Source organism: Zosterops lateralis (assembly GCF_965231275.1).
Source record: "Zosterops lateralis genome assembly, chromosome: 10".
Classification (NCBI taxonomy): Eukaryota; Metazoa; Chordata; class Aves; order Passeriformes; family Zosteropidae; genus Zosterops; species Zosterops lateralis.
Genome location: NC_139770.1, coordinates 23,928,350 through 23,952,248, shown reverse-complemented (window position 1 = coordinate 23,952,248; position 23,899 = coordinate 23,928,350). Strand labels below are relative to the sequence as shown.

Sequence of the window (23,899 nt, the reverse complement as noted above, 5' to 3'; positions counted from 1 at the left end):
TAATAGCAAAAGCTTTAAGAACAATAGGAATTTTGGTTTGAAAACCATGTTTATGTGTGCACTGTTTAAATCAATAGCCTTTTCTTACTAATGGCAGCAGAATGAAGTAATTGCAAAACTCAGTATTGTGACGAATTGATATTTTTCATATCAAAACAAATGGAAATCTCAAAGCTGACTGGATTAAATTGAAGAAACCAATATTACAGCATTTTTATTTGCTTTTATGTGTGGAAATTCAGTGTCATCTAATTTTTGCTACTTTTTGTGCAATTTCATGTTTGTTGAAACCACCGCTTTCCAATCTTCTTCTCCTTCCCCTGGGATAGCCCAGTGTTAAAACCCTAAAACACACATAATTTTTCAGTAAAAGCAGTTACTGGTTTTGCTTTGTTTATGGTGGAGATCAGCAGTACTTGATAGCCTACCTAAATTATCACAGATTCGATTTTTATGTAGTGTGAAATTATCGGCGAATCAAACCCTCCACCGTGGCAGATGACTCAGGATTGTAATAAATACTCTGGATGAAGAATTCTCCTACATGTTCTTCATGCCTTCCTCTTACCTGCCAAACACTTCCTCAGGATCAGTGGGTGTGGTAGAAGTCAGAAAACGTGCAGAGAGCTCTGATCCCTCACCCCTGCAGCGAGGGGGACATTCAGATGGTGCTGGTTGATGTTTCCTCACATTGGGGCAATAAAAAGCAGTTTTGTGTTGGAATAAGACCTTTGAAGTGAAACATCCTGGGATGGTGTGCACTCTTATATGTGCAATAAATATGTGATTTTTATGTTCAGTAGCACATGGTTGCTGAAAGGCCTCTGAATTGCTGAAGGAAAGTAATTTAATTGAAGTCAAACATGAAAATACAAGGCAGACCCAAAAATAAAGAAATTAAGTATATTCAGCTGATCTTATTCTAGCAAGGGGTTTATTTTTAACTTTATGATTATGGATTTTTATAGTGTCACATCGACATAAAGGGCTTTTCTTCACAGAGAGCAGAACAGAGGAAGTCCAAGTCAATGAGATCCAGTGTCTTTTGAGGAGGCAGTGGTAAACATGCTCTCCAAGATGGAAAAGTTCAAATATAAACTAACTGTGCTTGCTGTAGAGAGAGAAAAGAGGACATGAATAATGTTGGAGAAGACACCTGATTGAAGACCAAAATCAGTAATGTTATCCCCAAAGTCTGCCACAGTGATATTTCAGAAACCATTCAAGCCTCACGTGGCACAGACCAACAAAAATAAATCTGGTAGAGCCTACTTGGTTTAAATCCAGACAGCCAAGGTCCTTCAGATACATCAGAACCTCCCTATGAAAAGGAAAAAGATGAGGGGAAAAGGAAGAAGAAGAAGATTTTGGGGAGAAAGTTCCACAAAACTAATGACAGTGGCTGTGATTGTGCCAGTGGAACTCCCAGGTGGGCAGGGGACTTGCCTGGGATCTGTGTGGGATTCTGGCAGGGAGCCCAAGGAGCCACTCTCCCTCCTCTGCTTGCACTGCCTGTGCCTTGGTCTCCTCAGGAGCTTCAGATAAAATTAGTACAGAGGCAGGAGTGCTGGGGTTCAAGCTACACTTGTCTTGCAGCTAATTGTCACCCTGCTAATGAGCACCAAATAGTTTTCTTTTTAATACAGTACTTTAGCATCATGGTCCAAGTGTCAGCCTGAGTAAACCTTTAAAACAGCCTATCTTAAGAGGATTAGAAAAAGGAGTGCTGTTAGATCAGACCAAGTGATAGAAATGCCAAGGGCTAAAACAGTAATTAGACTTAGTTCAAGCTTTCAGTAACACACCTAAAGTTAGTTCCATAGTGCACACACCACCTCTGATAGTGTGTGTGTGTGTTCCTCAAGTGGTCTCGTCCCAGTGTCTGTCACACAGCCCTTGTAGCTGGAGGCAGAGGAGCAGAGAGGAAGGGCATGGTTTGCTCTGCTTGGAACTGAACCCCCATTTTTCTCTCCCACCTTCAAGCTGAATCACAGGAGGGGATTTGTGTTGTTGGTGTTGTGGTCAAAGAGCCATGAGAGACCAATTGCCCCATACTGAGGTGCAGAGAAGCTTCACACTTGTGCATTCCATTCCCAGACAAATGCAGGTGACTTTTGTTCCCAGCCACTTGCATTCATGTGCTTCCCCCTGAAAAGTGTCAGGAAGTGTGGAACAGGTCCTGCCCAGAAGGGTGGCTGTTAGGATTGAGAAAGTAGAATTGTGTAAGGGAAAAAAAAATTTAAAAAAAAAAAAAATCAGCACAAATATGTTCTGCTTTAATGTTGTTACAGATTAGTTCATTCTAAGGCAGTTCTTTAAGGAAACAGCTTTTGCTTTCTCATTTGTTGAGGATGAATTGGTACAGTAGTTTCCATGGGTACAGTAGGGTCATTTATTCAGTAGATCTCTAATAAATAAGTTGCAGCTATTTGGCTTCTTGTTCCGAACTCATTTTAGCTTCTGGACATGCAACACCATTCTGCCGATATTTTATGACCAGCTTTTCTATTATTTTTTAACATATTGTCCAAGTGGTTCCGTGAGCAGTACAACTAATGAAATCTGTTTTTCTAGGGCTTCGTATTTCATGCACAATTGACTTCCATGTCAGGGAAGGTGCAGGATCCCACTGAAGCTGTTCCTGAACTCTGTGTTTGTAGGAGCTGTCCCCTGCATATTCCTCCCAGGAGTCAGTGAGACAAGGGCTCTCTGAGCCTTTCCCATGTAGAAGTTCTTGGCTCAGAAGGTGCTGAGGCCCTGGCACAGGTGCCCAGAGAAGCTGTGGCTGCCCCATCCCTGGAAGTGCCCAGGGCCAGGTTGGATGGGGTCCTGAGTGACCTGATCTCTGGTGGGTGGTATCCCTATCCATGGCAGATGGGTTGTCACTAGATGATCTTTCAGGTCCCTTCGACCCAAACCATTATGTGATTTTATGACTCAGGACAGCACACTGAGGGTGTCTCTTCTCCCTGGCCTGCACTCCCTCATTTCCCAAGGCTGGCAGGAGTTTGTTAACACCCATCTTATTCAGTCTCTTTGATAGTCCTGCTTGGAATCCACCAGCACATTCAGCCGCACCCTAGAGGATGGACTAGCACAGATAGGAAGCTGCTCTTTTTTTCCCTTTCTTTTAACATGTTCAGTCCACTTGCACAGATTTCCACGTGCACAGATTTCCATGTGCACATACAGGCTTGTTTCAGAGATGTTACAGACATATTACACACAGCCAGCTGCTATGTGAGACTGCACACAAAAAACCTCACCAAGGAGCATCAGCACCTCTGTCACCAACTCAGCACCTCTGTACCCAACTCAGCTCTCTGTTTCCAGCCCCACAAAGCAGGAGTGGTTTATATCACTGTAGGACACTGATAGAAGGAATTGAAGCAGGAGCAAGCTCCCAAATGCCAGAGGTTTCCTTCCCCAGGCATTTGTTATGAAGGGCAGGGAGGTGGTCCCACAAGAGCAGCATGTTAATTTAATTAATTGAGGGGAGACTGAAGCTTGAGGCCTCCATGTATGTGGTGTAAGCAAGTGCATGAGTCAGTGAAAGGAAACATCTCTGGATGACTGGCAGAACTTCCATGTGGTGCTGAAGGAAGGCCTGGGCAGATGGATCATGCAGAGCAGCTCCCCTGTTGGTTGTGTAGGAGAATGATAACAGCAAAGGATCAAGGCAACAGTGTCAAAAGCTTTGAAGGCTGAAGGCTTGGTCATCCCTGGTGTGAAATGGGAGTAGGGGAGTGTCTCCTCATAAATCACTGCCTCACTGATATTGCACAGAAATGCCACCCCTTCCTTGTAGTTCTGGTCCTTTCCTGTGTACAGAATGCAATGCTGTGAGCCCTGCTGTGTGTCTGAGGGACACAGGGCTCTGTATGAAGTGAGATTACCCTTTAACTTGCTAAAGAACCCAGTTACTTTTTCTTCCTTCCAAGAGATTAGAGCAGTGTAAACACTAAGTTGATAAGCATGTAGCTGAAATGAGAATTAAAAGAGAAGAAAATCAGCTCCATAAATTGTTGGTTACGTGCAGCAGTTCCATGGTGTAAATGGGAATTTCAGAAGAGGCACTGTCAGAGTGTGCCCAGCCAAGGTCTGGTCCTCCTCCAGTCAGCTGCTTCCACATCCGTGGGTTTTAGGGCTGGGAGTGTTCTCTTGCTCCCCCAAACATTGGGAATGGTCATTCAGTTTGCTTTCTGCTATTTAAACTGCCCAGAATTGTACTTATGTCCTTTTGAAAAGCTTGCACAACCTACAATTGGTTCCTCCAAGCCAGACACAGATTGGCTTACTCAGAGGACATTCTCTGGGGAATATCCATCACCTCACCACTAGTATTTTCTCCTGAGCACACCAGGAATTTATATGACTGTTTCACAGTCAGCAAGTTAAAAGCAGAGTTCAGCTGAAATAGCTGGGTGGGCCATTGATCTGAACCCAGATGGAGCATCCTAAGGGAATTAAAGGCAAATTGTTGAATTACCCAGCACCACAACAGGCATAGAAAAGTCAATATATAGGATGGGCTCTCCTTACCAGAGAGCCTTAATGAGGGCACTGTTCAGGCTGTCTTGTTATCTATTGCCTCTGCCCAGGGTTGACACTAAGCTGCATTTATTGTAATTGTTGTTGTTTCAGTGGTAGTGTAATTTTGCAGGTTTCCATGGATTCACTTACAGGCAGATGAGATGTTCAGGTCTCACTCACTGGTGTGTTTGTAAAGAAAAAGCTGGATCTGTGTCACCTGGATAAGCTGTTACTGAGCTGGGCTATGCCATTCTGCTTCACCCAGTGTGAGCTCCTGTCCAGAAAGCACTCCTGTACATCAGCAAACAGTGGTGCAGCACACAGCTTTTCATTAACAGGAGGTACATAATTACTGTCCTAATTAAGTTAATCACTGAGCTTCTGGGTTATGGAAGATCTCTGGAGATGCACTGAGGCTCAGCAAGGTCACAGAAGGGTATTTGCATCAGGAAGAGGGTTCTGGCTGGGGGGGCATTGCCAGAAAGGAGCTTGGCCAAGCCCCAGGTCCTGGAGGCTGCAGGTGCCCAGTCCCTGGTGAGCCAAGCAGGACCCAGCAGTGGCTCGGGCTGCCTGTAGTGGCTCTGTGCTCTGAGTCTCCTTTTCCCAGAGAAGAAAATTCACTCTGATTTTTGCCTCTATCTCAAGAGTATCCCAAGCAATATGGGTAATGGCAAATAGGGAGGTGTGCCCTGGATTACAGAGAAAGTTCCAAAGGTATCCTGTGTGCCTTCTGCCCCATGAATGTTCTGTGGTTCGTCTGCTACCCTGGGTGTTGTTGGCTTTGTTTCATGTCCACCCAATAAACCTGCTTTTTTTCTGGTTTGATCATCTTCTGCATTTATTTTAGTCCTCAGCATCCAGGACATTTTGTAACAGGAGTCAGGTTTTCCATAACTTGGCTGTTTAAAATAGTATTTCCTTTTGTCTGTTCTAAATCTTCTGCCAGATCTGAGATGATTTTGATTGGCTTCAAACACTTGTGGTTAGAGGAAAAGGTGAATGATAGCTGCTTTCCAATCTCTCACTACATCCCTATAAATTCATTAATTTATCAAGGTCCTTAATGAGGATTTTAATCTACATTCATGGGAGGACATTTTAAAGAGATCAGAATGTATTACTGATGTCCAATTCACCCGTGCAATGTACTTTGTGTAAAAATCTGACGGGGAAAAAAAAGGAAAGTTCTATGTTGGTTAACTGAATCAAGCACATGCTTTTAACAAGTATCCATTTCTCCCATCATTCAAATCTGGACCAGAGCCAGAGATGCTTCAAAAGCAGCAGAAACCCCAACTCAGGCAGGAGGAGCGTGCCAGCATCTCAGGGTAACCAAAGCCTTTTTTTAGTTGTTGTAAATGAATTTTTAAAAAGAGGAGCACATGTAGTTTCCTCTCTGTTTTTTCCCAAGTGTAGCTGCAGCCAGAGTGCAGTTAAACATTCTGGTTCCCAGCTAATATTTCCTTTAAGGTGCCTTTTTGATCTCTGTTCCCTCAGCTGGATGTCAGCCAGGGGCAGATGCAGATGTCTTCAGTCCCTGCTGTGTCCAGCTGATGTCCTGAGAGGCACCCAGGCAGGTTGTCTTCTAAGGTTTTATCATGTCTGCAGATTTGGAAGTGATTTATGTTTGATTGATACAAATTTCAAATACATGTGTTACGTGTACATCTCAGAATGGAATTAGGGAGGATGGGAGATGAGACATTTCTCGACTTTTTGCAGACTTCTTCCCAAGCCTTTGAAATCGTATTTCCTCCAGATGAGGTTCAGATGACTTTTAAATGCCCATTGGCAGTGTGGAGGTGACTGCCAATATCCCAAAGCAAATAGATTTTGTGGCAGATTTTCCATGCTGGTCACAGTCATGATGCAACTTATGCACAAGTAATAGATCAAACCAGTAATATGTAATGTGTATAGTCCACAAACTAGAAAAATTTTGTTTATGTCTGTGAGAAAATATATTCAGACATAATTGTAAAAGGTCTAAGTACTGGACAAGGTCTTTTTTCTACCTCAATGAAATTAAGCAAAATCAGCCAGTAGTAATTCAGTAGTAGCACAGCTACAACTTGTAGGTTGGGGTATCTCAGTGTTTAACTCATTCTAGTTTTGAACTGATCCCTCTTCATGAGGCTTTCAACACCAAGTCAAGGACATTTGAGCTAGGACTGGTCTGATGCCACATCTGCATCCATCTATTTAGAAAGAAGTGCTTCTACTTAGGTGTTTTTCTGTGATCTCACACTCACTGAGTGCTCAACCACCTCTCCTGGGCTGCAGCCAGCACTGCCTGTGGGTTTCAGGTGGGCTGCAGACAAGCAAAGCTCCCAAACTCAGAGAATCCAGTGATTTTACCCCAGGCTGGTTATAGCCAGTATATGCCTAGCAACCTTGAAAAAAATCAGCAAAAACTTTGAAGGAGAAGTTTGGATAAGCTAAACTTAAATCTCCATTTAGGACTGCTTTCTAAGTGACTTTGTATTTTTAAAACAGAAGTAGTTAAATGGTGCTGGGGTCTTTTAAAAATCCGTCTTTATCTAGATTTTGATCTTTGGACAAGGTGAAGTTAGAGGTGTTTAACAGAGCAGGTGCGATCAGATGGGGAAGAAACTAAAATTTGCTCCTGAATTTATTATTGTAATATCTGCGAGGGAACATTAATTTCTTTTCCTCAACAATTGCTGAAATTGGTTTCTTTTGGAGCAGGCACCTGGGCAAGGAGGTACCATGTGGCTATCTCCAGGAAAATCCCCATGCATTGAAGGGCTATAGGAGTGCTTTATTATCCACATCTTTCTGACTCTTCCTAATTTCTAAAAGTGTGCTCTGATGTCTTAATATTGTGTCAGAGTAGCTGTATATAAGATATCCATATTTCATCTATCTTAAAATAGCAGTTGAGGCTGATTTGTTTATGATTCCAATAACAGATGTGCATGCTGTTGTCTGTGTGTCCATCCTGTCCACTCCCAGTTGTCAGAGGTACACACCTGCTGCACTCTTCAGCTTGCATCTCAACATGAGCTGACTACAGCCATCTCTACCTGTTCCTCCTTTTCATACTGGTTCCTTGGGAGCAAAATATTTTTACAAAGAGGCAAGTTATTTTCTGAAGGCACTGAAGGAGAGAACACTAGAGATTAAGGGCTTTATACAGACTTAGATAAACTCCTGCAATAATAACAGGGGAACTGAGCCTGTCTGGAATATTATCCCTACAGCCAGTAATTCCTCTCCTCCTTTTTTCCTTTGGGAAAGCCCATGTGTCACATGCTCAAGATTCTCAGAGATCCAAGGACCATGTGCCTTAGATACTCTAGACTGCAAAAATGCAGTGGCAAGCATAGATCCAAACAATCTAATTAACCCAACAATAAATAGTTTGTCTAGAGGCCATTTGGAGCAGAGGGCAACACTAATGAAGAAGATAAAAAGCCAAAGTCAGTTCGGTCTCACTGCCACAGCTTTTGCAAAAACTCAGACAAGGAGTTTTGATCTGTAAAACAATATAATGGAGATCCTCAAGCCCCTCTGTGAATGCAGAAAGTGTCAAAAATAGACACAAACTATGAGGTTGTTTCCTCTGCTTTTTTTTTTTTTTTTTTTTTTTTTTTCTGCAGAGACAAATACATTGAATTGTAAAGAAGTAATAATTCACTGGTACTTAATTTAAATAATACTGCCAAGAGCCTGACTGAATGATGAATTGGTTCATGGTATATGTTATAAGTAAGGAAGAAGTAGAAATATGTATATTGAAATGTATAAAAAGTTCATTAGTTTCATCCTTGAGCAGTGTGTAAGGAGCAAGGGAAGCACCCTGAGGTGTTGTGCAGGTTAAGGGGCTGCTCTCTGGAGCTTGCTGAAAGGGGCAGAGAGTCAAACTGAGCCTCAGTGAGGCTGGTTGGGATGGTGTTCCTGGGAAAATGACCACCTTCATGGGCACATCCTGAGCAGATTCACTGCTTGTCTCATTCCTACCACGACTCTGCAGCTCCTCACTAGCTCCAGTGCTGAGCTGCACTAAAGGAACACTTCTTTCTGGAGTGAAAAATACCTTTGCTCTAGAGGTGTGTGCTGTATCCAGGGTGTATATCACACCTTTTAAAACTGCCAGCAACCCTCAGTATTGTTAAATTTCTGTGTTTATTTTACCCGTGGAGAAATGGAGCCCTTCAGGTCTCACTGAACAAACCTGGAAAGGAACAGGCAGTATTAGCAATTCATTTTAGTGCCTTTATGTTCCTGTCAGTGATAGCTGTGGTGCTTATTGGTTTGCCTTTAAACACAGCCTTTCTTGGAGGAAAAAAATGAGAGCTAAATTTATCTCACAAAATTTCATTTATCCAAAAGTTCAGCTTGCTCTGGCTCAGTTATCCCAACTCCTACTACAGCCCAGAGGGAGAGGAGTGGCTGTAAAGAAGAGCTCAGCTCATGCTAAACAGGGAGGTGCCTGCCCTTCCCCAAGTGAGGACTGAGCTGCCAGGTCAGACTTGACTCCTGTGTTATGAATCCCACCCACACATCTCCCCAGTCCTTATCTAACAGAGAGGTTGCTCTGAAATCTGTTTGATAAGAGCCTGCTGGGGCAATATTTGCAGTTCATCATTTGCTGCAAGTCTCTGGTTGTAGCACAGGTATATTTAGAAGGTGCCATGATTAAAATCCCTTGCCAGCTCAGATCCCAGGAAAACATGTGGGTAAAATAATCTTAAGATTCACATCTCTTGTATTTGTTTATCCCACCCTGGATGCAAACAGAGCAAATCCCCTGTACAAGGGCTTTCAGTCTACAGGAGGTTTCCTCACAGCAGCACAGCTCTTCATTCTCAGCCAGGCAGGTTGGAGAGGTACAAGGAACAGGGGTGGAATTACATGGTTGAAAAACCCCTGTGAACAATCTATCAAGATGCAGCTTGTCTTTGTTCTCACACTCTCAGATGCTGCACTGGTGCCTGGGAGCAGCACTGCAGCCCTGCTGCCCTGCTCAGTGCCACACAGAACATGCACACCTCAGTGCCACCTCCTGCTCCATCCTCCCACCCCTGCAGCACCAGTGCACCTCCCTGTGTGCAGCCTGGAGCAGCTCAGAGCCCCCCTCACCCACACCTGCCCTGGCTCCCAAGTTCCCTGCATGGAAATTGCAAGCCTAAAGAGTCAAGGACTTACCAAGCAGCTGGCAGAATGTGTTGTGGCATTTTATATCCCAGGGTGTGTGTGGGGCCTGGAATTCCTCTCCAGGCAGGTGCAGGCTGCTTGCTCCAGCTCCCTCCCTGCTCTCACACTGCTGGGCAGGAGGGAATGCTGGGGCAGGCTCAGCAGCTCCAGGGGGGAAAGCTGACTCCTGTTAATGCTGCAGTCTGTGCACAGGCTTTGCTCCTATGTCCTGTCACTCCTATAGATCATTTTGTGTTCTTTACCCCCAGCCACAAGTGTCTCTTGTCTCTGAGGATTTGTTGAAACTTGACTTCAGGGGTGTCTTAAGGTTTGCACAGAGCTGTTTCCAAGGGTCATCAGGATGGAAATACTGAGCACATTGGGATCATCAACACCCAAAGCGTTTTCTTCACCAGCCATGTGCTGGAGAGAGCTGCTGCTGGGGCTGGAGAGGGTCTCTGTGGCTGTGCTTGTAACACGCAGGCTTGTTGCTGTCACCTTGGGTGGCACGCTGCTGGTCCCTAGTGCTTGTCAGGGGCACAAGCAGAATATCCAGCTTCCCTCTGTTCCTGGAGTTAGGGCCAGCTCTTTCCTCTGGGGAGCTTCCCTGCCAGGGAACATCCTCCGCTCCCTTGTTTTGATAGCTGGATCCAGTCCTGCTTGACTTAGATAAAGGCAACCTGTCTTGGAAAATTGTAAAAATGGGGGAGAGGCAATATGCAGAAGGAGAAATAGCTGCAAATAATTACATCTCTCTGCCATTCAACACAATGAAATGAAAATGTTATCCAAGTCCCGGCAGAAAAGGTGCTGTTTCTTTGGAGTGACTGGAGGTGCTTCCTCCCAGGCAGAAGTTTCTATCCCCACTAGCAGAGCCCTGTTCCAAATAGCATTTTCACGCAACAGCATCTCTCTTTTGCAGGAAAAGGTTTCGGTTTTGTCAAAAAGCTCTCCTTTTCCCTGCCACAAGAAACAGGCTGTCTGCTGAATGTCCCAGTCTACACCAGTTTAAGGAAGGCCAGCTTTTGCTCTTACCCAAAGGCAGCTTGAGGAAAAGATTGCAGAGATTCAGTCAAACCCTGTATCCAAAGCCTGCTTTCACTGTTGCTCGTGGTGTGTCTGTTCTATCAACTAATCCATCTCAGGAGACTTCAAAGACATTTGCATCTGTGCCTTGAGTAGTTAATTAAGCTGAAGAAGATGGAAATTAGTAAAGGAATTATCAGGTGAACTAGCTAAGGGGGAGGCAGCAATACACTGTGTTGAAAGATGAGCTCCTGGGCTGGAGGGAGGTCCCAGTTGTGGTTCTCAAGACAGGCCTAGACCCCATCCTGGTTAACAGCCCCATTAAAAACTGGCACAAATGATAGGAAATGCAGTCAGGAGATTAATTGGTGGCATAGTGCTGGGAAAAGCTGTCACTATTGAAGAGGATAGTGGATAACCATGACAACCCAAATAATAGAAATAGGGGCGAAATTCAATATTTCAGACTTAGGCGTACAGCTGGGGATTAATTGGTTGGAAATAGCAAGGGGGAGAATTAGGGAGGTACCAGTTGGTGGCAGAAAGTCTGTGAAATGCTAATGTGGTGCCTTCCTAAAAAAGGGAAATGCAGTCCTTGCAGTATTCACAGTGTCACTGCCAGTGAAGGAAAAGAGATGTTCTTTGTACTTCTGACCACCCACAGCTAAGAAGAGTTATGCCAAATAGAAGAGGTGAAGAAAAGTGGAGTGATCCAGAGGACTGGGGAGCCTATCAGGTATCAAGAGGGGAAAGTACCTTAGTTTGTGTAGGAAGGCAACATGGATGCTGAGAAAGTGTGAGACTTGGTGTGTAAATGTCTCAAAGAGTGAACTCCAGGGGAAAAAAAAAAAAAAAAAAAAAAAAAAAAAAAATTTGAAACTACAGGATGGTATTGGCAAAGACCAAGTGGACAAAGAATGAACTTTGACCAGAAATTGAGAAAGGAAATCCTATCAGAGGAGGTGGCCAGGACCAACCTTCCAGCAGGATTGAGGTCAAAATCTTAAAATGCTTTTGTGCTGGGCACTGAGAGGGTTTAGGAGAGTACAAAATTGATCTTGTGTGGCAGAGCTGGCACTTCTTGTCTCATCGACCCACAATGTCTCTTCAGTTCTGTGTTCCCACACAGTTCTCAGCACACACTCCCAGAACACAGTGTGCAGAGGAAATATCAGTCAAGTGGCTCTTTGTAGCAAATCCCAAAAGTTTTAAAGTTGTATCACCTCAAGGAATCATAATTCTTGCATCCTAGCACATTCATTCACACCACTCATCCTTTGGCTTCTAGGGAAAAGATGATTTTATCTCCATTTGTTTGGGCTTTTTTTTTACAATCTGAGTCTTGGTTTATCCTGATACCACTTTGGTCACAGCCACGAAACAGAGGCATTGAGAGGGAGGGAGTGATCCAGAAGACAGCAGAGAGGGACTGTGTTCTCCAGGGTGGCTCAGGACTGAGGAAACAGCTCCAGAGAAGCAGTTTTACAGGAGTGTGAATATGGGAGGAGAGATGTGAACCCCCAGGAAAATGGCATTTGCTTCATCCAGGACTGTCTGCTCATGGAGCCTCAGTCACTCAGTCTCACTGTGGTTATTTCCTGTGGAAGGACACAGCCAAAGTATTAACCAGAGTATATCACTGCTCTTGGATTGTTATCAGCTCTTTAGCACAGCCATGAGTAGTACTTAAATTAGTAATAACAATTTTATAAATAAAGTGTCATCGTACTTGCTGAAGTGAATAAAATAGATGTGAATGCATTAGATTTGGAATTGAATGGCTTAAACCTGTTGTTGAATGATTCCCTCCTAATAGTAGATTGACTGCAAGAACAGCATCAGAACCAACTGGAGAACCAAACTGGTGTTGGGAAGTGCAGCAGGGAATTCAAAGGCAGCTCAGCCCAGGAACAGAGTCTTCCTTAGACCAACAGGGCTGGCAGCGAGCAGGAGCTCTGCTCTAGCAGACATCTCCATCCTGTTTCTTTCCCTGCTTTGGCTGGGGTTCAGGACATCACAGAAGCAGCTACAATCTCTCTCCTGTTCTCAGTCCAGTGCTGACACACAGCAGTTTGTTCTTGGTGTATTTGCCCAGCCCAGCTTTCCTCCAGAGCTCCGTGGCTCTGGCCCTGCATGAATTCCACCACAGGCTCATGTGCTCGCTCAAAACTGAGAAATTACAACACTGGATCTGATACTTCCTCCTCCTCATGTTGTGCCCACCTCCATCTGTCCTGGCAGATCATGGCAAGGCCCTCAGACCACAGAGGCAAAGCTGTCTGGCCAGAAGGAGGGTTTAAATTTCACCCATTGCTGCAAAACTTGTGCAGCAGTTTCACAAGAACACCATTGGTGTTCCTTCAGTCTCAACTCTTCCTCATTGTGTGTAGGATATTTTTTACTGCAGTTTTCTGCTTAAAATTTTAATAATATTCAGACTGAAAGTAATTCAATCACCTTTCTCCATTTCTCATATTTCCTCTAGCATGCCTCTCAATTTTGATGGGGCTTGAAGGAAGCCAGCTCTGCTGCCTGCCTAAAGAGCATTTGGGTGTTCTTCCCTCAGTGATTTCATTCCCTCCTGCATCCATTCCCATTCCATCATTGTATTAGTTGAAGGAACCCCAGTGTGTTCCAGATGTTGAGAGGTCAAACAGTAGCAAGGAGCTTGGACAAAGTGTTCAGTGCTGGTGGCGGGGGGGGGCTGAGGAAGGAGAAACTCAAAACTTTCTATCTTCAGAGAGAAACTGCCAGTCCCTGCCATGCTGTTCACAGCTTCCCAATTTGAATCCAGAGTTGTGAAAATGTGGAAACTGTGAAAATATGAGCTGCGAACCCTGGGAAGCTGTGAAGCAGGGAAATGGGTGGGGATCTGCAATCTCTCTTGAATGCAAAGGTTATAGATTCTGGTTGAAAACTTAATTCCCTGAGAAGTAAGTTTTTGTCACTACAACAGCAAGAGAAAGCACAGCCAAGGTGGCAGAATTGTTTTGGTTATAAAAAGTTTTCATTTCTGTACTCATAACTTTCTGGCATTTTTGCATTTGAGGCAGAGTTCTTCAGACCTGGCCTCTGCCAAAAGGCAAATTTCCCTTGAGCAAAGCCAGTTGTCTTGTTTCTGAGCCTGAAAGTGAGAAGCAATAATAATAGTAATAAAGCAGACTTCCATTTCATTTTATTTTTCTTTTGAATACTTTGCAGGAGAAGGGTGTGAAAGGTGATATTTCATGTAGGAGCAGCCCTGGCTGAGGAGCCGTGCCTTGCATTGGCCCAGGCAAAATTGGGTTCGATTTGTCTGAAGTCCTGGTGTTGAAAGCCACCTACTGGGCTTGGCAGTGTCGTGTCCCTGAGCTGGCAGTGGTGAGGAAGGACTCACCTGTCCATGGCTCCTGAAGAAAACTTTGTGGAACAAGGGAATGCCAGTCATGGATTTAGCAGGCAACTCACAGGGAGGTGTCTCTGGCTGTTACTGGCAAATTCCTGGGGCTGGCAGAAGCCAAGAACAGGCACGAGTTTTTCAGCACAGGTGCACAGAATCTGTAGCTGCTTTCTTGTGACTGAGAGTGGCAGGAAATGCATCCTTCCAGAGGGAAGGTGACCTCAGCTGCCTTGCTGCCCCCAGGGATGAGAGGGCAGTGGTGCCTCCTGGAGCCAGAAGGGCTTTAAAGCTGCAGCATCAGCTCCCTGTGAGCCCTTTCCCTCCATCCCTGCCATTCCCGAGGTGACAAACCCCTGTGCTACAGTGCCTGAGTGCAGACCATGGCTTGAGCCTGCTGCTGGCACAGAGAACGTAGCAGCAGAGCTCAGGGGCCTCGGGGCTGTGTCCTGGGTGAAGCTGCTCCTTGTGCTCATACCCTGAGCTAAACAGTCCAGTCATGCTCTGGGAGCCAGGGCAGACCCAGCAGTGGGGAGCAAGAGGGAGCAGATACATCCAAAGGCACCTGCTGGCCCTGTTTCTGGTAACTTCTGGTGGGAGCAGTGGGACAGTTGCATTATTGGAGGGTCCCCCACCCACCATAGCTACAGCTAATTGGCTGCTCCCCCTCAAATCAATAATTCCTTCTACCTGAAATCAAGGTGGAATGGCAGGAGCCTGAACTGTGCTTCAGCAGGTTGTCTTATCTCAAGGCCCCACACATCCCTAATCTATGACACATGTCTACAGTCATTAAAAGGCTGGCCGTTAGCAGGCAGGGAGGGTTAAGGAGAAGATGCAGTGTTACTGAGAGATCTCAGCTGACACTGTACTGAGGAGCAGGGAACCTGGCATCCCTCCTGACAAACCTCACTTTGTGATACCCTCTGCAAAATGGGCATTTAAATTCCCTGCCAGGTCAGCCATTCATCAGAAACACGTGTAGGCTTAATTGCTAATTAATTTTCCCTGGCTAGTGTAGATTTTTTTTCCCCTCAGTGTGTGAAATGTAGAAGAACTTTGTGAGAGAGAACCAGCCACAAATGAATTAGCTGTAATCGGTGTTCCCTCACTTGGGTGAGAAGTAACAGTTCATCAGCCCTTAATTAGCTCTGACTTTCTTGAGAGCAGTCTCCAATTTTTTGACAGGGAGATATACATCTTGTTTCTCCTGTAGCAAAACAAAGCAAGTAATTTTGCCTTGAATTGAAAAATTGGGCCACGTTTGTTGGTGTTTTCTTCCTCCTGATGGTGAGTGCAAAGCTGCATGTCCTACCTCGACTGCTGAGCAAATTGTTCAGTTCGTGTCTCTTGTCACACAGAAAAGAACACTGATTATACAAGGGAGAGAGTCTGAGCTCAGTTTAATTAACTTGTGACTGGGCAACCAGCACTGTTTGGAGTGATACATGAAGGTAGGGAAGAGCTCTTAGAAGCCTCATCAGCATCAGAGAAACTTTGTATTTTGTTTCTGTTGCAGGTGAGTGCAGCATCTCTTTTCTAATCTGATGGGATCAATTTTTGTCTTTTTTCCCTATTGAGGAGCCCCCATTGCATGGTCAAGGTGACTTTGATGCTCTGACACCTGGTGTCTGTACGGAGAAATCCAGTTTTTGTGGGGAAGGTGCATCATCAGTCATTTGAGAGATGGAGGGATCCCAGTAAAAATGGTTGGAGATGCAAACTTCCAACCCAGTCATGTTGAATAAGAATCAATTTCTTCCCAAAGTACATTTGAAAACCAGTTTTAGTTAGCATTCCAGATAACAGATTTTTACTTTCTGCATAAGTAATTAAACCAGATTTCTGCTAAGACCTTGTTTGCACACAATCTTTTGAAAATAAAAATCTCTTGATCAAATTTTAATCTAATAAGTAGCACATGATAGTGGCTGGAGAAGGCCAGGCTATTATTGATGCTCGGTGTTGCTTTGTTAAAATAGCACAGGAATTTTCAGTATTGGCACCCTGTGGTGCAGATGCAGAGGGCTCTTTTCACTTGGTCAATTCACTTGTTAAGTTTTAGCTTCATTGAAATCTGAGAAACCAATGAGAGATTATTAATATAGGAAAGCTTGTATGGCCCTTCTCAGTCAGCGAATATAAGCAAGACTTATGGATCTGAGCTTTAGTAGTTCTGCAATTTTAGAGGGCTGTAGTTGTAGTCAGCACTGTTCCCTCAAAGAATACTTAGTTTAATAAAGCTTTGTACATGCATATGCATTTTTCAGGAGTGTCTTTTTCTTTTCCTCTATGTCTAGCCCCATGAAGTTAATTTATGTACCTAAGTACATGCTGCTTGATTTTAATTGAATAACAGTTTCTTTCCAACTAGATCTTATCAAGCATCACAAAAAAAAAGTAATTTAGATTTAAAGAATAGTTTAATCAGGTTTGCATTAAAAAGACCCTAAAAGTACAAATGTAATTGAAATTAAAATTATTATTTAAATTATTTTTCCTCTCACTGACTTCAATGATGATTAAAGTTGCTTATGTAAATATATTAATTGGATCAGGCCAATCCTGCTATGGGGTCCCTACTGTGCAGTCTCAGCCTGAAAGTAGCTGGCAGTTGAGATGGTGGAAATACCTAAAGATGCTGGCAAGGGAGGAGTCAAATCTGTCATTGTTACCCTGCTGTGTGTAGCAAGAGAGTCACATTTTTGTCCCATCTGGGACCACTGAACCACGGGTGTAAATCCACTCTGTTATTTATGCTGAAACAAAAGCAGGATGCACACCCAAGTAAGCAAATGGGATGAGAACCCCAGATAATGTTGGCCTCGGTTAAAAACCACTTGGGTAGAGCTCTGCCTTGGAATCCCCAGGAAGGTGTGCCTGTTCCTGACACTGCACCTGGGCTCTGGCTGTGCCCATAGCCAGCCTGGCTGCCACCACCAGGGATGTCCCTGGGAAGGGTTGGCACCCTGCTGGCAGCTCTGCTTCATCTCACTGGGGCTTTGGAAATAGCCTATGGCAGCTTAGGGTTTGTGTAAGCAATGCCAACTTGTAAGTGAAGAAAACTTACGGGTGACACTGTGACACCTTGTGCATTCAGAAAAGAGACCCAGCTTTGCTTCTAGGTGTGGCTGCCAGAAGAGCTGCAGAGGCCCAGACCAGGGTTCTCCAGTATCCTCCAACATTCTCCTTCTATCTTCATGGCTAAGGGTCAGACCTGAGTGTGGGTAATGTTGGAGGAAAAGCTCTGTAAGGGCCCTTCCCTTTTCTCTGGGTATTCAGTTGTGCTGCCAAATGACACAGCCTGTTGGATTCCGGCTCGTCCGACTGATACATCCCCTCTCCTTTTTCTCACCTTGCAGGTTATTTCCAGGATTTGTTGAACAAGTCAGAAAAGGCCCTTTATGATGCCTTTCCAAGCATGTACGGAGAATTGTACACTCAGAACGTGAAGGTGTTCAAGGACTTGTACAGCGAGCTGCGCCGCTACTACCGCAGCTCCAACATCAACTTAGAGGAGGCTCTCAATGAGTTCTGGACACGGCTGCTGGAGAGGCTCTTCAAGCTGCTGAACCCTCAGTACCACATCACGGACGAGTACCTGGACTGCATGGTCAAACACGCCGAGCAGCACAGGCCCTTCGGGGAGGTGCCCCGGGACCTGAAGGTGAAGGCCACCCGAGCCTTCATCGCCGCGCGCTCCTATGCCCAGGGCTTCCTGGTGGGCAGTGATGTGGTCAGGAAGGTGTCCCAGGTACGCTGCCTTCTCCCTCCTCCTCCACCCTCACCTGGGCTGCAGCCACTCAACTGCTGCTGTCAGGAGGGGGGCTTATTTCCCCTTGTTTTCACTGCAAAGCAAGCAGATGCTTTCCAGTTTTAAAGAATGAACTACTTGAGGGTTGCCCATCAGTGGGAGGGAGAAGTGTCATGGTCTGGTCCAGTGGTGAAGGGGCTCCTTGTCAGAAGTGTCTTTAAAAAGACACCTGGTTTGACAGGGCACAGGGACTCTCAGGTACAGTGACCAGCTCTTTGTGCACTCTCAGGAGTAGAATGATTCACTCTTTGGTGAAACTGCCCGAGCAGCAAAGCCACGTTTGTCACCCCAGGCGAGGCAGGAGTGAAAGCAGCGAGACAGGGTCTTTCTGATCTCTGGGAGAGTTTCTTTATTCCATAAACCCAGATGGCCGCAGGGGAGAGGGATTATATAGGGTAGCTAGGGGCAGGGTTTTACAACTTGGCCAATGGAGAGAGGAATTGGGAAATGGACCAGTCAGGGGAAGGATCCTGGTTTTTACCCCTCCTGAGGTAAAAACCAGGAACAAGAGGAATAACCAATAGGGTATGAAATATTAACATACAACTGCAAAGGCTCGTGGGTTGAAGCTCACTCTGAACTACAAGGAAATCTCTCAAAGGTACTTCCCAAAAAAGAGTCACTGCAAACTGAAGCAGCCTAGGGGCTGCACACTCTCCAAGGAAGTGAGTTGTCCTCTGTGGATGCTCCAGGGACCCCCACAGGAAGCAAACCTGGACTTCCACAGGCACTGATAGCAGCACTGTGGCAGTGAGGTGTTAACTCCCCACAAATCAGCTTTTGCCTTGTTCTGACCCGTGCAGCAGAGTGCCAGGGAGATGTCCCTCAGCCAGGCTGGAAAACCATTCTGCTGCTTGTTCAAATTCCCTGTGCTTCCCTGACGTGCCTCTAAATCACACTGCCCTGTTTTCCTCCTTGATGGAGATGTGCTGCAGGGTGTGCAGAGCTGGATGGCCTCAACTGTGCTGGGAATACAGGCAGAGGGATGTGTTTCAGAGGCTGGCAGTGGGATCCTATCTCTGTTTATGTAGCCTGTCTATTTGTACAGCTTCTGTGTACAGAGGGGAAATTTGTAAAGTGCATTGGGATCTTCAGGGGTGAAAGGTGCTATATAAATGTAAATTACTATGACTGAATCCAGGTTTCCAGAAGGAAGGAATTTGTCTGTATTCTTTACTGCAGAAGCAGCCTTTCAGAGCCAGAAGAAAGTGATTGTCCTGAAAGAAGATAGTTGGGCTTTTCACACAGGTAGCAAGGAGAAAATCCATAATAAAAAAATTACTTTCATACCTCATGTGAAGATGGGAGTCAGCAGGTGTGAGAATCAGGGTGTGATTAAACTGTGAATGTAAAAATCCAGAAGCACAATTCATTTCATCAGAAGGTAATGTGTGGTGATGCGGAGCAGAGGACAGTCCCACTTAATGCAGCAAAACCAGACTTTGATCTCAGGAAGAAACATTAATGTGGTAACAGTGACAAATGCTTTCATTTATCAATGTGGGACTATAAAACTGTTCAACTACCCAAAAGCCTTTGTACATCTCATTAACATCACACTCTCCTGACACTTAAGACAGATAAAAGAGGAGAATGATGTAATTTCAGGGGGACAAAAGCAAATACTTTCCATAAATCCTCTGAATGGCAAAGATTTTCATCTCGATGGTCATGATCCTGCCTGTAGCTGAGATTGGTGGGTAAAAAAGGCTGGCAGGACAACTGGTATCAGCCAAAGGGAAGGACCTGAGATACCAACATGCAGCAGATTTTCCCCCACCTTCATGTAGGCTTCTGACCCACTGGGTTTGATTCTGGTCCCTCCTTTGTGAATTTTCCTTCTCTTGGGCATCACTTATCAAACAGGATGTGGAGAACATGACAAGTCCCAGATCCTCCTTTTCCCTCAGCCTGCCCCAGTCCATTCCTTCAGGATGAGGGGTTTTCTAGGAGGGTCCCAACTCTTCCTCTCTCACAGGAGCCCTCCCTGGCATTGCAGTTAACCCAATGTGTTGCTGTTGCATGAACTGAGTCAGAAAACCTCAGGACAGCCTTCTTGACAGCTGATTTTGTTATGAAGACCAAAACTGGCTCATTTTCCCTGTCTTCTTTACCAACTTTTTAGTTGTGGGTTTACACTTGTGTCAAAAGGATGTGAATGCTTGACTCAACCCACAAATGGTGCGTTGGTTCTAGTCATTTTTTGTGTTGCTCTATACTTATGACATTAGAAGAAGGTCAGAAACTGGAATTCAACTTTCCTGTCAGCTGGTAGCAGCAGTCATTAAAACTCTTTTTGAGCTGGAATTTCACATGGAGCACTGGTGAGTGTTTTGGTCAGGAAGACTGAGAAAGCCTATTGAAATGAACACTTAGAGATAAATTAGCTAGCTTTGGACTTCAGGAAAAAATAGTTTTATTTATTTGCAAATCCCAGTAAAACTACAGATTTCTACTAAACCCTTCCGGGTTTCAGCTTCTCAGACACTTCCAGTTCAGTGTATGCCCTGTGTCCTGTTGCTGTTTCAGGTCCTTGTGCAGAGGCAGCATCACTGGGCACTGCAGAGAAGGGCTGATGCTGTTTGCCAGAGTTCCCGGCTGTCTTAAGTGGGGGAGAGCCTCCCTGAGTGAGCTACAGGTGTGGATTTCAGGAGATTTCTTTAACCCCTGCTGCTTCTCCACTGTGCCCAAAGGGTGTTTCTTCCCCAACCTTCATCTGCTCCAGTCTCAGGAAGCCACAGCCTGAGGCAGCCCTTGGCAGGAACAGGAACAGGAGCCACGTGTGGGATCAACCCCTCTGTGTCCTGCTGGCCATAAATAGTTTGAGGGCAGACGGGGAGAAAATGGCAGAACCATTTTTCATCTTTACTGCCATCCAAGCTTTCAAGGCAAAGTCACCCTGACAGACTGCAGGCTCTGACACAAGTCCTAAAACTTCTGATTGGTGGTTGCTGCCACTGACCTGGCCTGACACAGACAGCAGTGTCAGTGCTGCCATCTGGGCTGGGACATGGGCTGGGTTTGGTGTGGCTCTGGCAGGTGAGGATGGATGTGCAGGCTGGCACCCTGCCCTGGCACAGACTGAGGGCTTACCATGGCCACTCTGTGTCCATGTACATTTTCTGTGTTTATGTAGCTGTGCTTTCAGCACAAATTGCATGTTTTCATCTAAGTTGCACAATGACAAGTGTGTTTTTCATGGCCTGCATGAGGCAGCAGCTACCAAAATGGCAGCAGCCACAAAATCCCTGGTGCAGGGCACTTGAACAAGGAGCTCCCCCAGAGATTCCACCTCATGCTGCATGCCAGGGTGAGAGAGAACAAATATTCCAGTTCTGTTTAGGATCCTGTTCATTGGCTGTGACATTGGCAGTGCCCAAAAACAGAATTTGCTTCAGCTCTCAGCATCATGTGAACAGGAGAGGGCCTTGTGCTGGTGGAGTCACTGCCTGCCAGCTGCTGCCCAGAGATCCTCCCTCACTGTGACCAGAGATGCTCACTGTGACCAGAGATCTTCCCTCACTGTGACCAGAGATCCACCCTCCCTGCTGTGAGCAGTTGCTGTACACACTCTTGGGAAAGGTGTGGTGGAAGTGAACTGGGATTCTGCAGGACTGGGGGCAGCAAAGCTGAGACAGAAGAAATGGCAAGGGCTGAGGTAACCCTTTGTAAACACAAGCAGAACACCCTGGGGGAGATGCAGTGTGAGGAGCAGTGGTGGCTGTGACCCTGGCTGAGTTTGTCCCATGCTGGTCACTGTGCTCAGGCCCCTGGGGTCAGTTGTGCTGCACAGAGGGCCATGGGACAGGCCAGAGCTGCAGCAGGACAGCCGGGCAGGCTGCACATCCCTGCTGCATTCCTGCATGGAGGAGAGTGCCCTGTGCATGCCAAAGAGTGTCCAGAGTCCTCCAGCTCCCCTGGCAGCCCTGGCAGCCTGTGCCTGTCAGGCAGAGCCCAGAGAGCAGAGATGGAATATTCCATTTCCAAAGGCAGCGGGAGGAAGTAATTTGAAATGAGTTTTGCTCATCAGTCAGAAAATGAGTTATTATGACAATCTTTCCTTTGCTGGGTCTTCACTGGTTCTTGTTGCTAAATTTTAAGTTTTCCCAAGGTAGTAGAGATTGATGTGAAGCAACATCAGCTAAGCAAGAAACAAGCAAGAAACACTTACTCAAATAATCGATTTTATAGTTGTTTGCATTTCTTTTTCTCAATAGATGTTCTTAAGGCTGATTCTCATTTGAGTTTGAAACAAAATGTAATGATTTTCTTTATAAGCTTTTTCACTAAATCCTGTATTTCATTTTACCAATGAAAGTTGAAGTCAGCTATCAGTACCTTTTTATTTAGCCAATACTGTGTTTCACAATATATTTCAGCCTTATTTTTTAAAACTCTTCTGTCAGTATAAAGGTACATGGCAGCTTTCCTATTTACCATATGAGTAATTTTTAAACACATGGTGGGTCAGTCTGGGAACCAAATTCCAATTAGAAAGTCCTAAAAATAAAATTTTTAGAAATGTTTTTAATGGTTAAGGGAATATGCTGAAGACATATGGAAAATAATGTTTATCTAAACATGCTTTACATTTCCAACAAGTCAATAACATAACAAAGACAGTATGGTCCTCATGTCCTTTAAGACTGCAGCTCTTTCTCCTACCCACTTTTTTCCACAGCTTGAAAGGACATATTTGACTTCCGTCTTTCAGCTTCCAGTTGCTTTTCTGGTGAAGTAGGCATAAAATTGATCTTACTGAATAAAATTAAGATAAAATCTTTTTCTTCCACTTATCAAATCACTGTGCTAAAGCATCTCAAGAGCAGTGAACTCTGGTCCCATGTGCTTGGTGGGACATCTCCATCCTTTCAGTGGCTGATCTTTTTTGAGAGCACCAGTAGCAAGTACACACGACCATAAATAACATGTTATTTCATTTAAAGGATTTCACTTGTGTAGAAGTATTAAGCCTTTCTCTAAATTGGTCTCCTCTTGATCCTGAAAAGACAGTATTAGTGTAAACAGATGTTACAAGAGTGTTGTTCCACGGCAGTGGTGAGTGGCAATACCCTCATATCCCCACATTTATTTTCTTGTCACTGGATGTTATCTCAGCTCTGGCTTTGGAGCTGTGCAGGGTTTGCATGGCAGAAATGTGTGGGTTTGTGTCCTGCAGGGTTTCCACATGGCAGCAGGAAGCAGCAGGTCCCAAAGGTGCTGGTATCAGCAGCAGGGGTGGAGTGGGAGGTGCAGGGGTGCAGCCAGGTACCAACAGCAGCTGCTGCAGCAGGCTGGCCTTTCTCTTGGGTTTCCTTTCTGTCATTCCAAACCACTGATGAGGCTCTCCAGCAATGAGCTGGTCAGTGCCTGTGCTGGAGGTCTGTGGTGCTGCAGACCCAGCAGCAGTTCACAGGGTGCAGAATGCCCCAGGGATCCTCTGCAGGACTGGCTGTGCTCAAGGAGGGCAAGGAGGACCTGCAGGCCCAGGGTGGGAACCCTGCAGTGCTTCAGACACCCCTTCCTGTGAGCAGCACCTGAGGCTCCAGGCTGAAATGAGCTCTTGACGTTCAGGGGCTGCTCCTGCAGCAGCTCCTGTGCTGGCTGCCTCTTGCCCTTGTAGCCTCTGGCACGGCCCAGACCTGCCCATGACTGGGTGACCCTGGAGGGTGCTGGGACCTGCCCTTCCTCCCCAGGGGAACTGTCCCCTCTGCTGAAGTGCCTCATGTTTTCTTGCCCAGCTGTCCCTGGCAGTTTGTATGGCTGAAACCATTTTAGATCTAAGTTTCAGTCAGCCCAATTCCCCCTGCAAAACCAGGAGCTTAATATCCCTTTTCCTGAGCTGGCTGTGCTCCCTGGATCATCACCCTGCCATCAGCTGCCTTCTTGTTTTAAACACCTTGGTACAGCAGCTCCTGCAGCCCCACACACAGCCCTGCTGCTTTCCAGCCCTGCTGCATGTAAAGCTGGGGAGGGAATTTTGTAATAAC

General features: G+C 45.5%; 1 protein-coding gene across 1 annotated transcript in view; it reads left to right on the top strand.

Moving 5' to 3' along the window:
- The window catches only part of GPC1 (glypican 1), a 199,215-nt gene that overhangs the window by 153,643 nt on the left and 21,673 nt on the right, over window positions 1-23,899 (top strand). Inside the window, exon 3 of the mRNA XM_083868489.1 lies at window positions 17,458-17,849. Coding sequence (XP_083724615.1) covers window positions 17,458-17,849 — 392 coding nt within the window. The remainder of the gene's footprint in view (window positions 1-17,457; window positions 17,850-23,899) is intronic.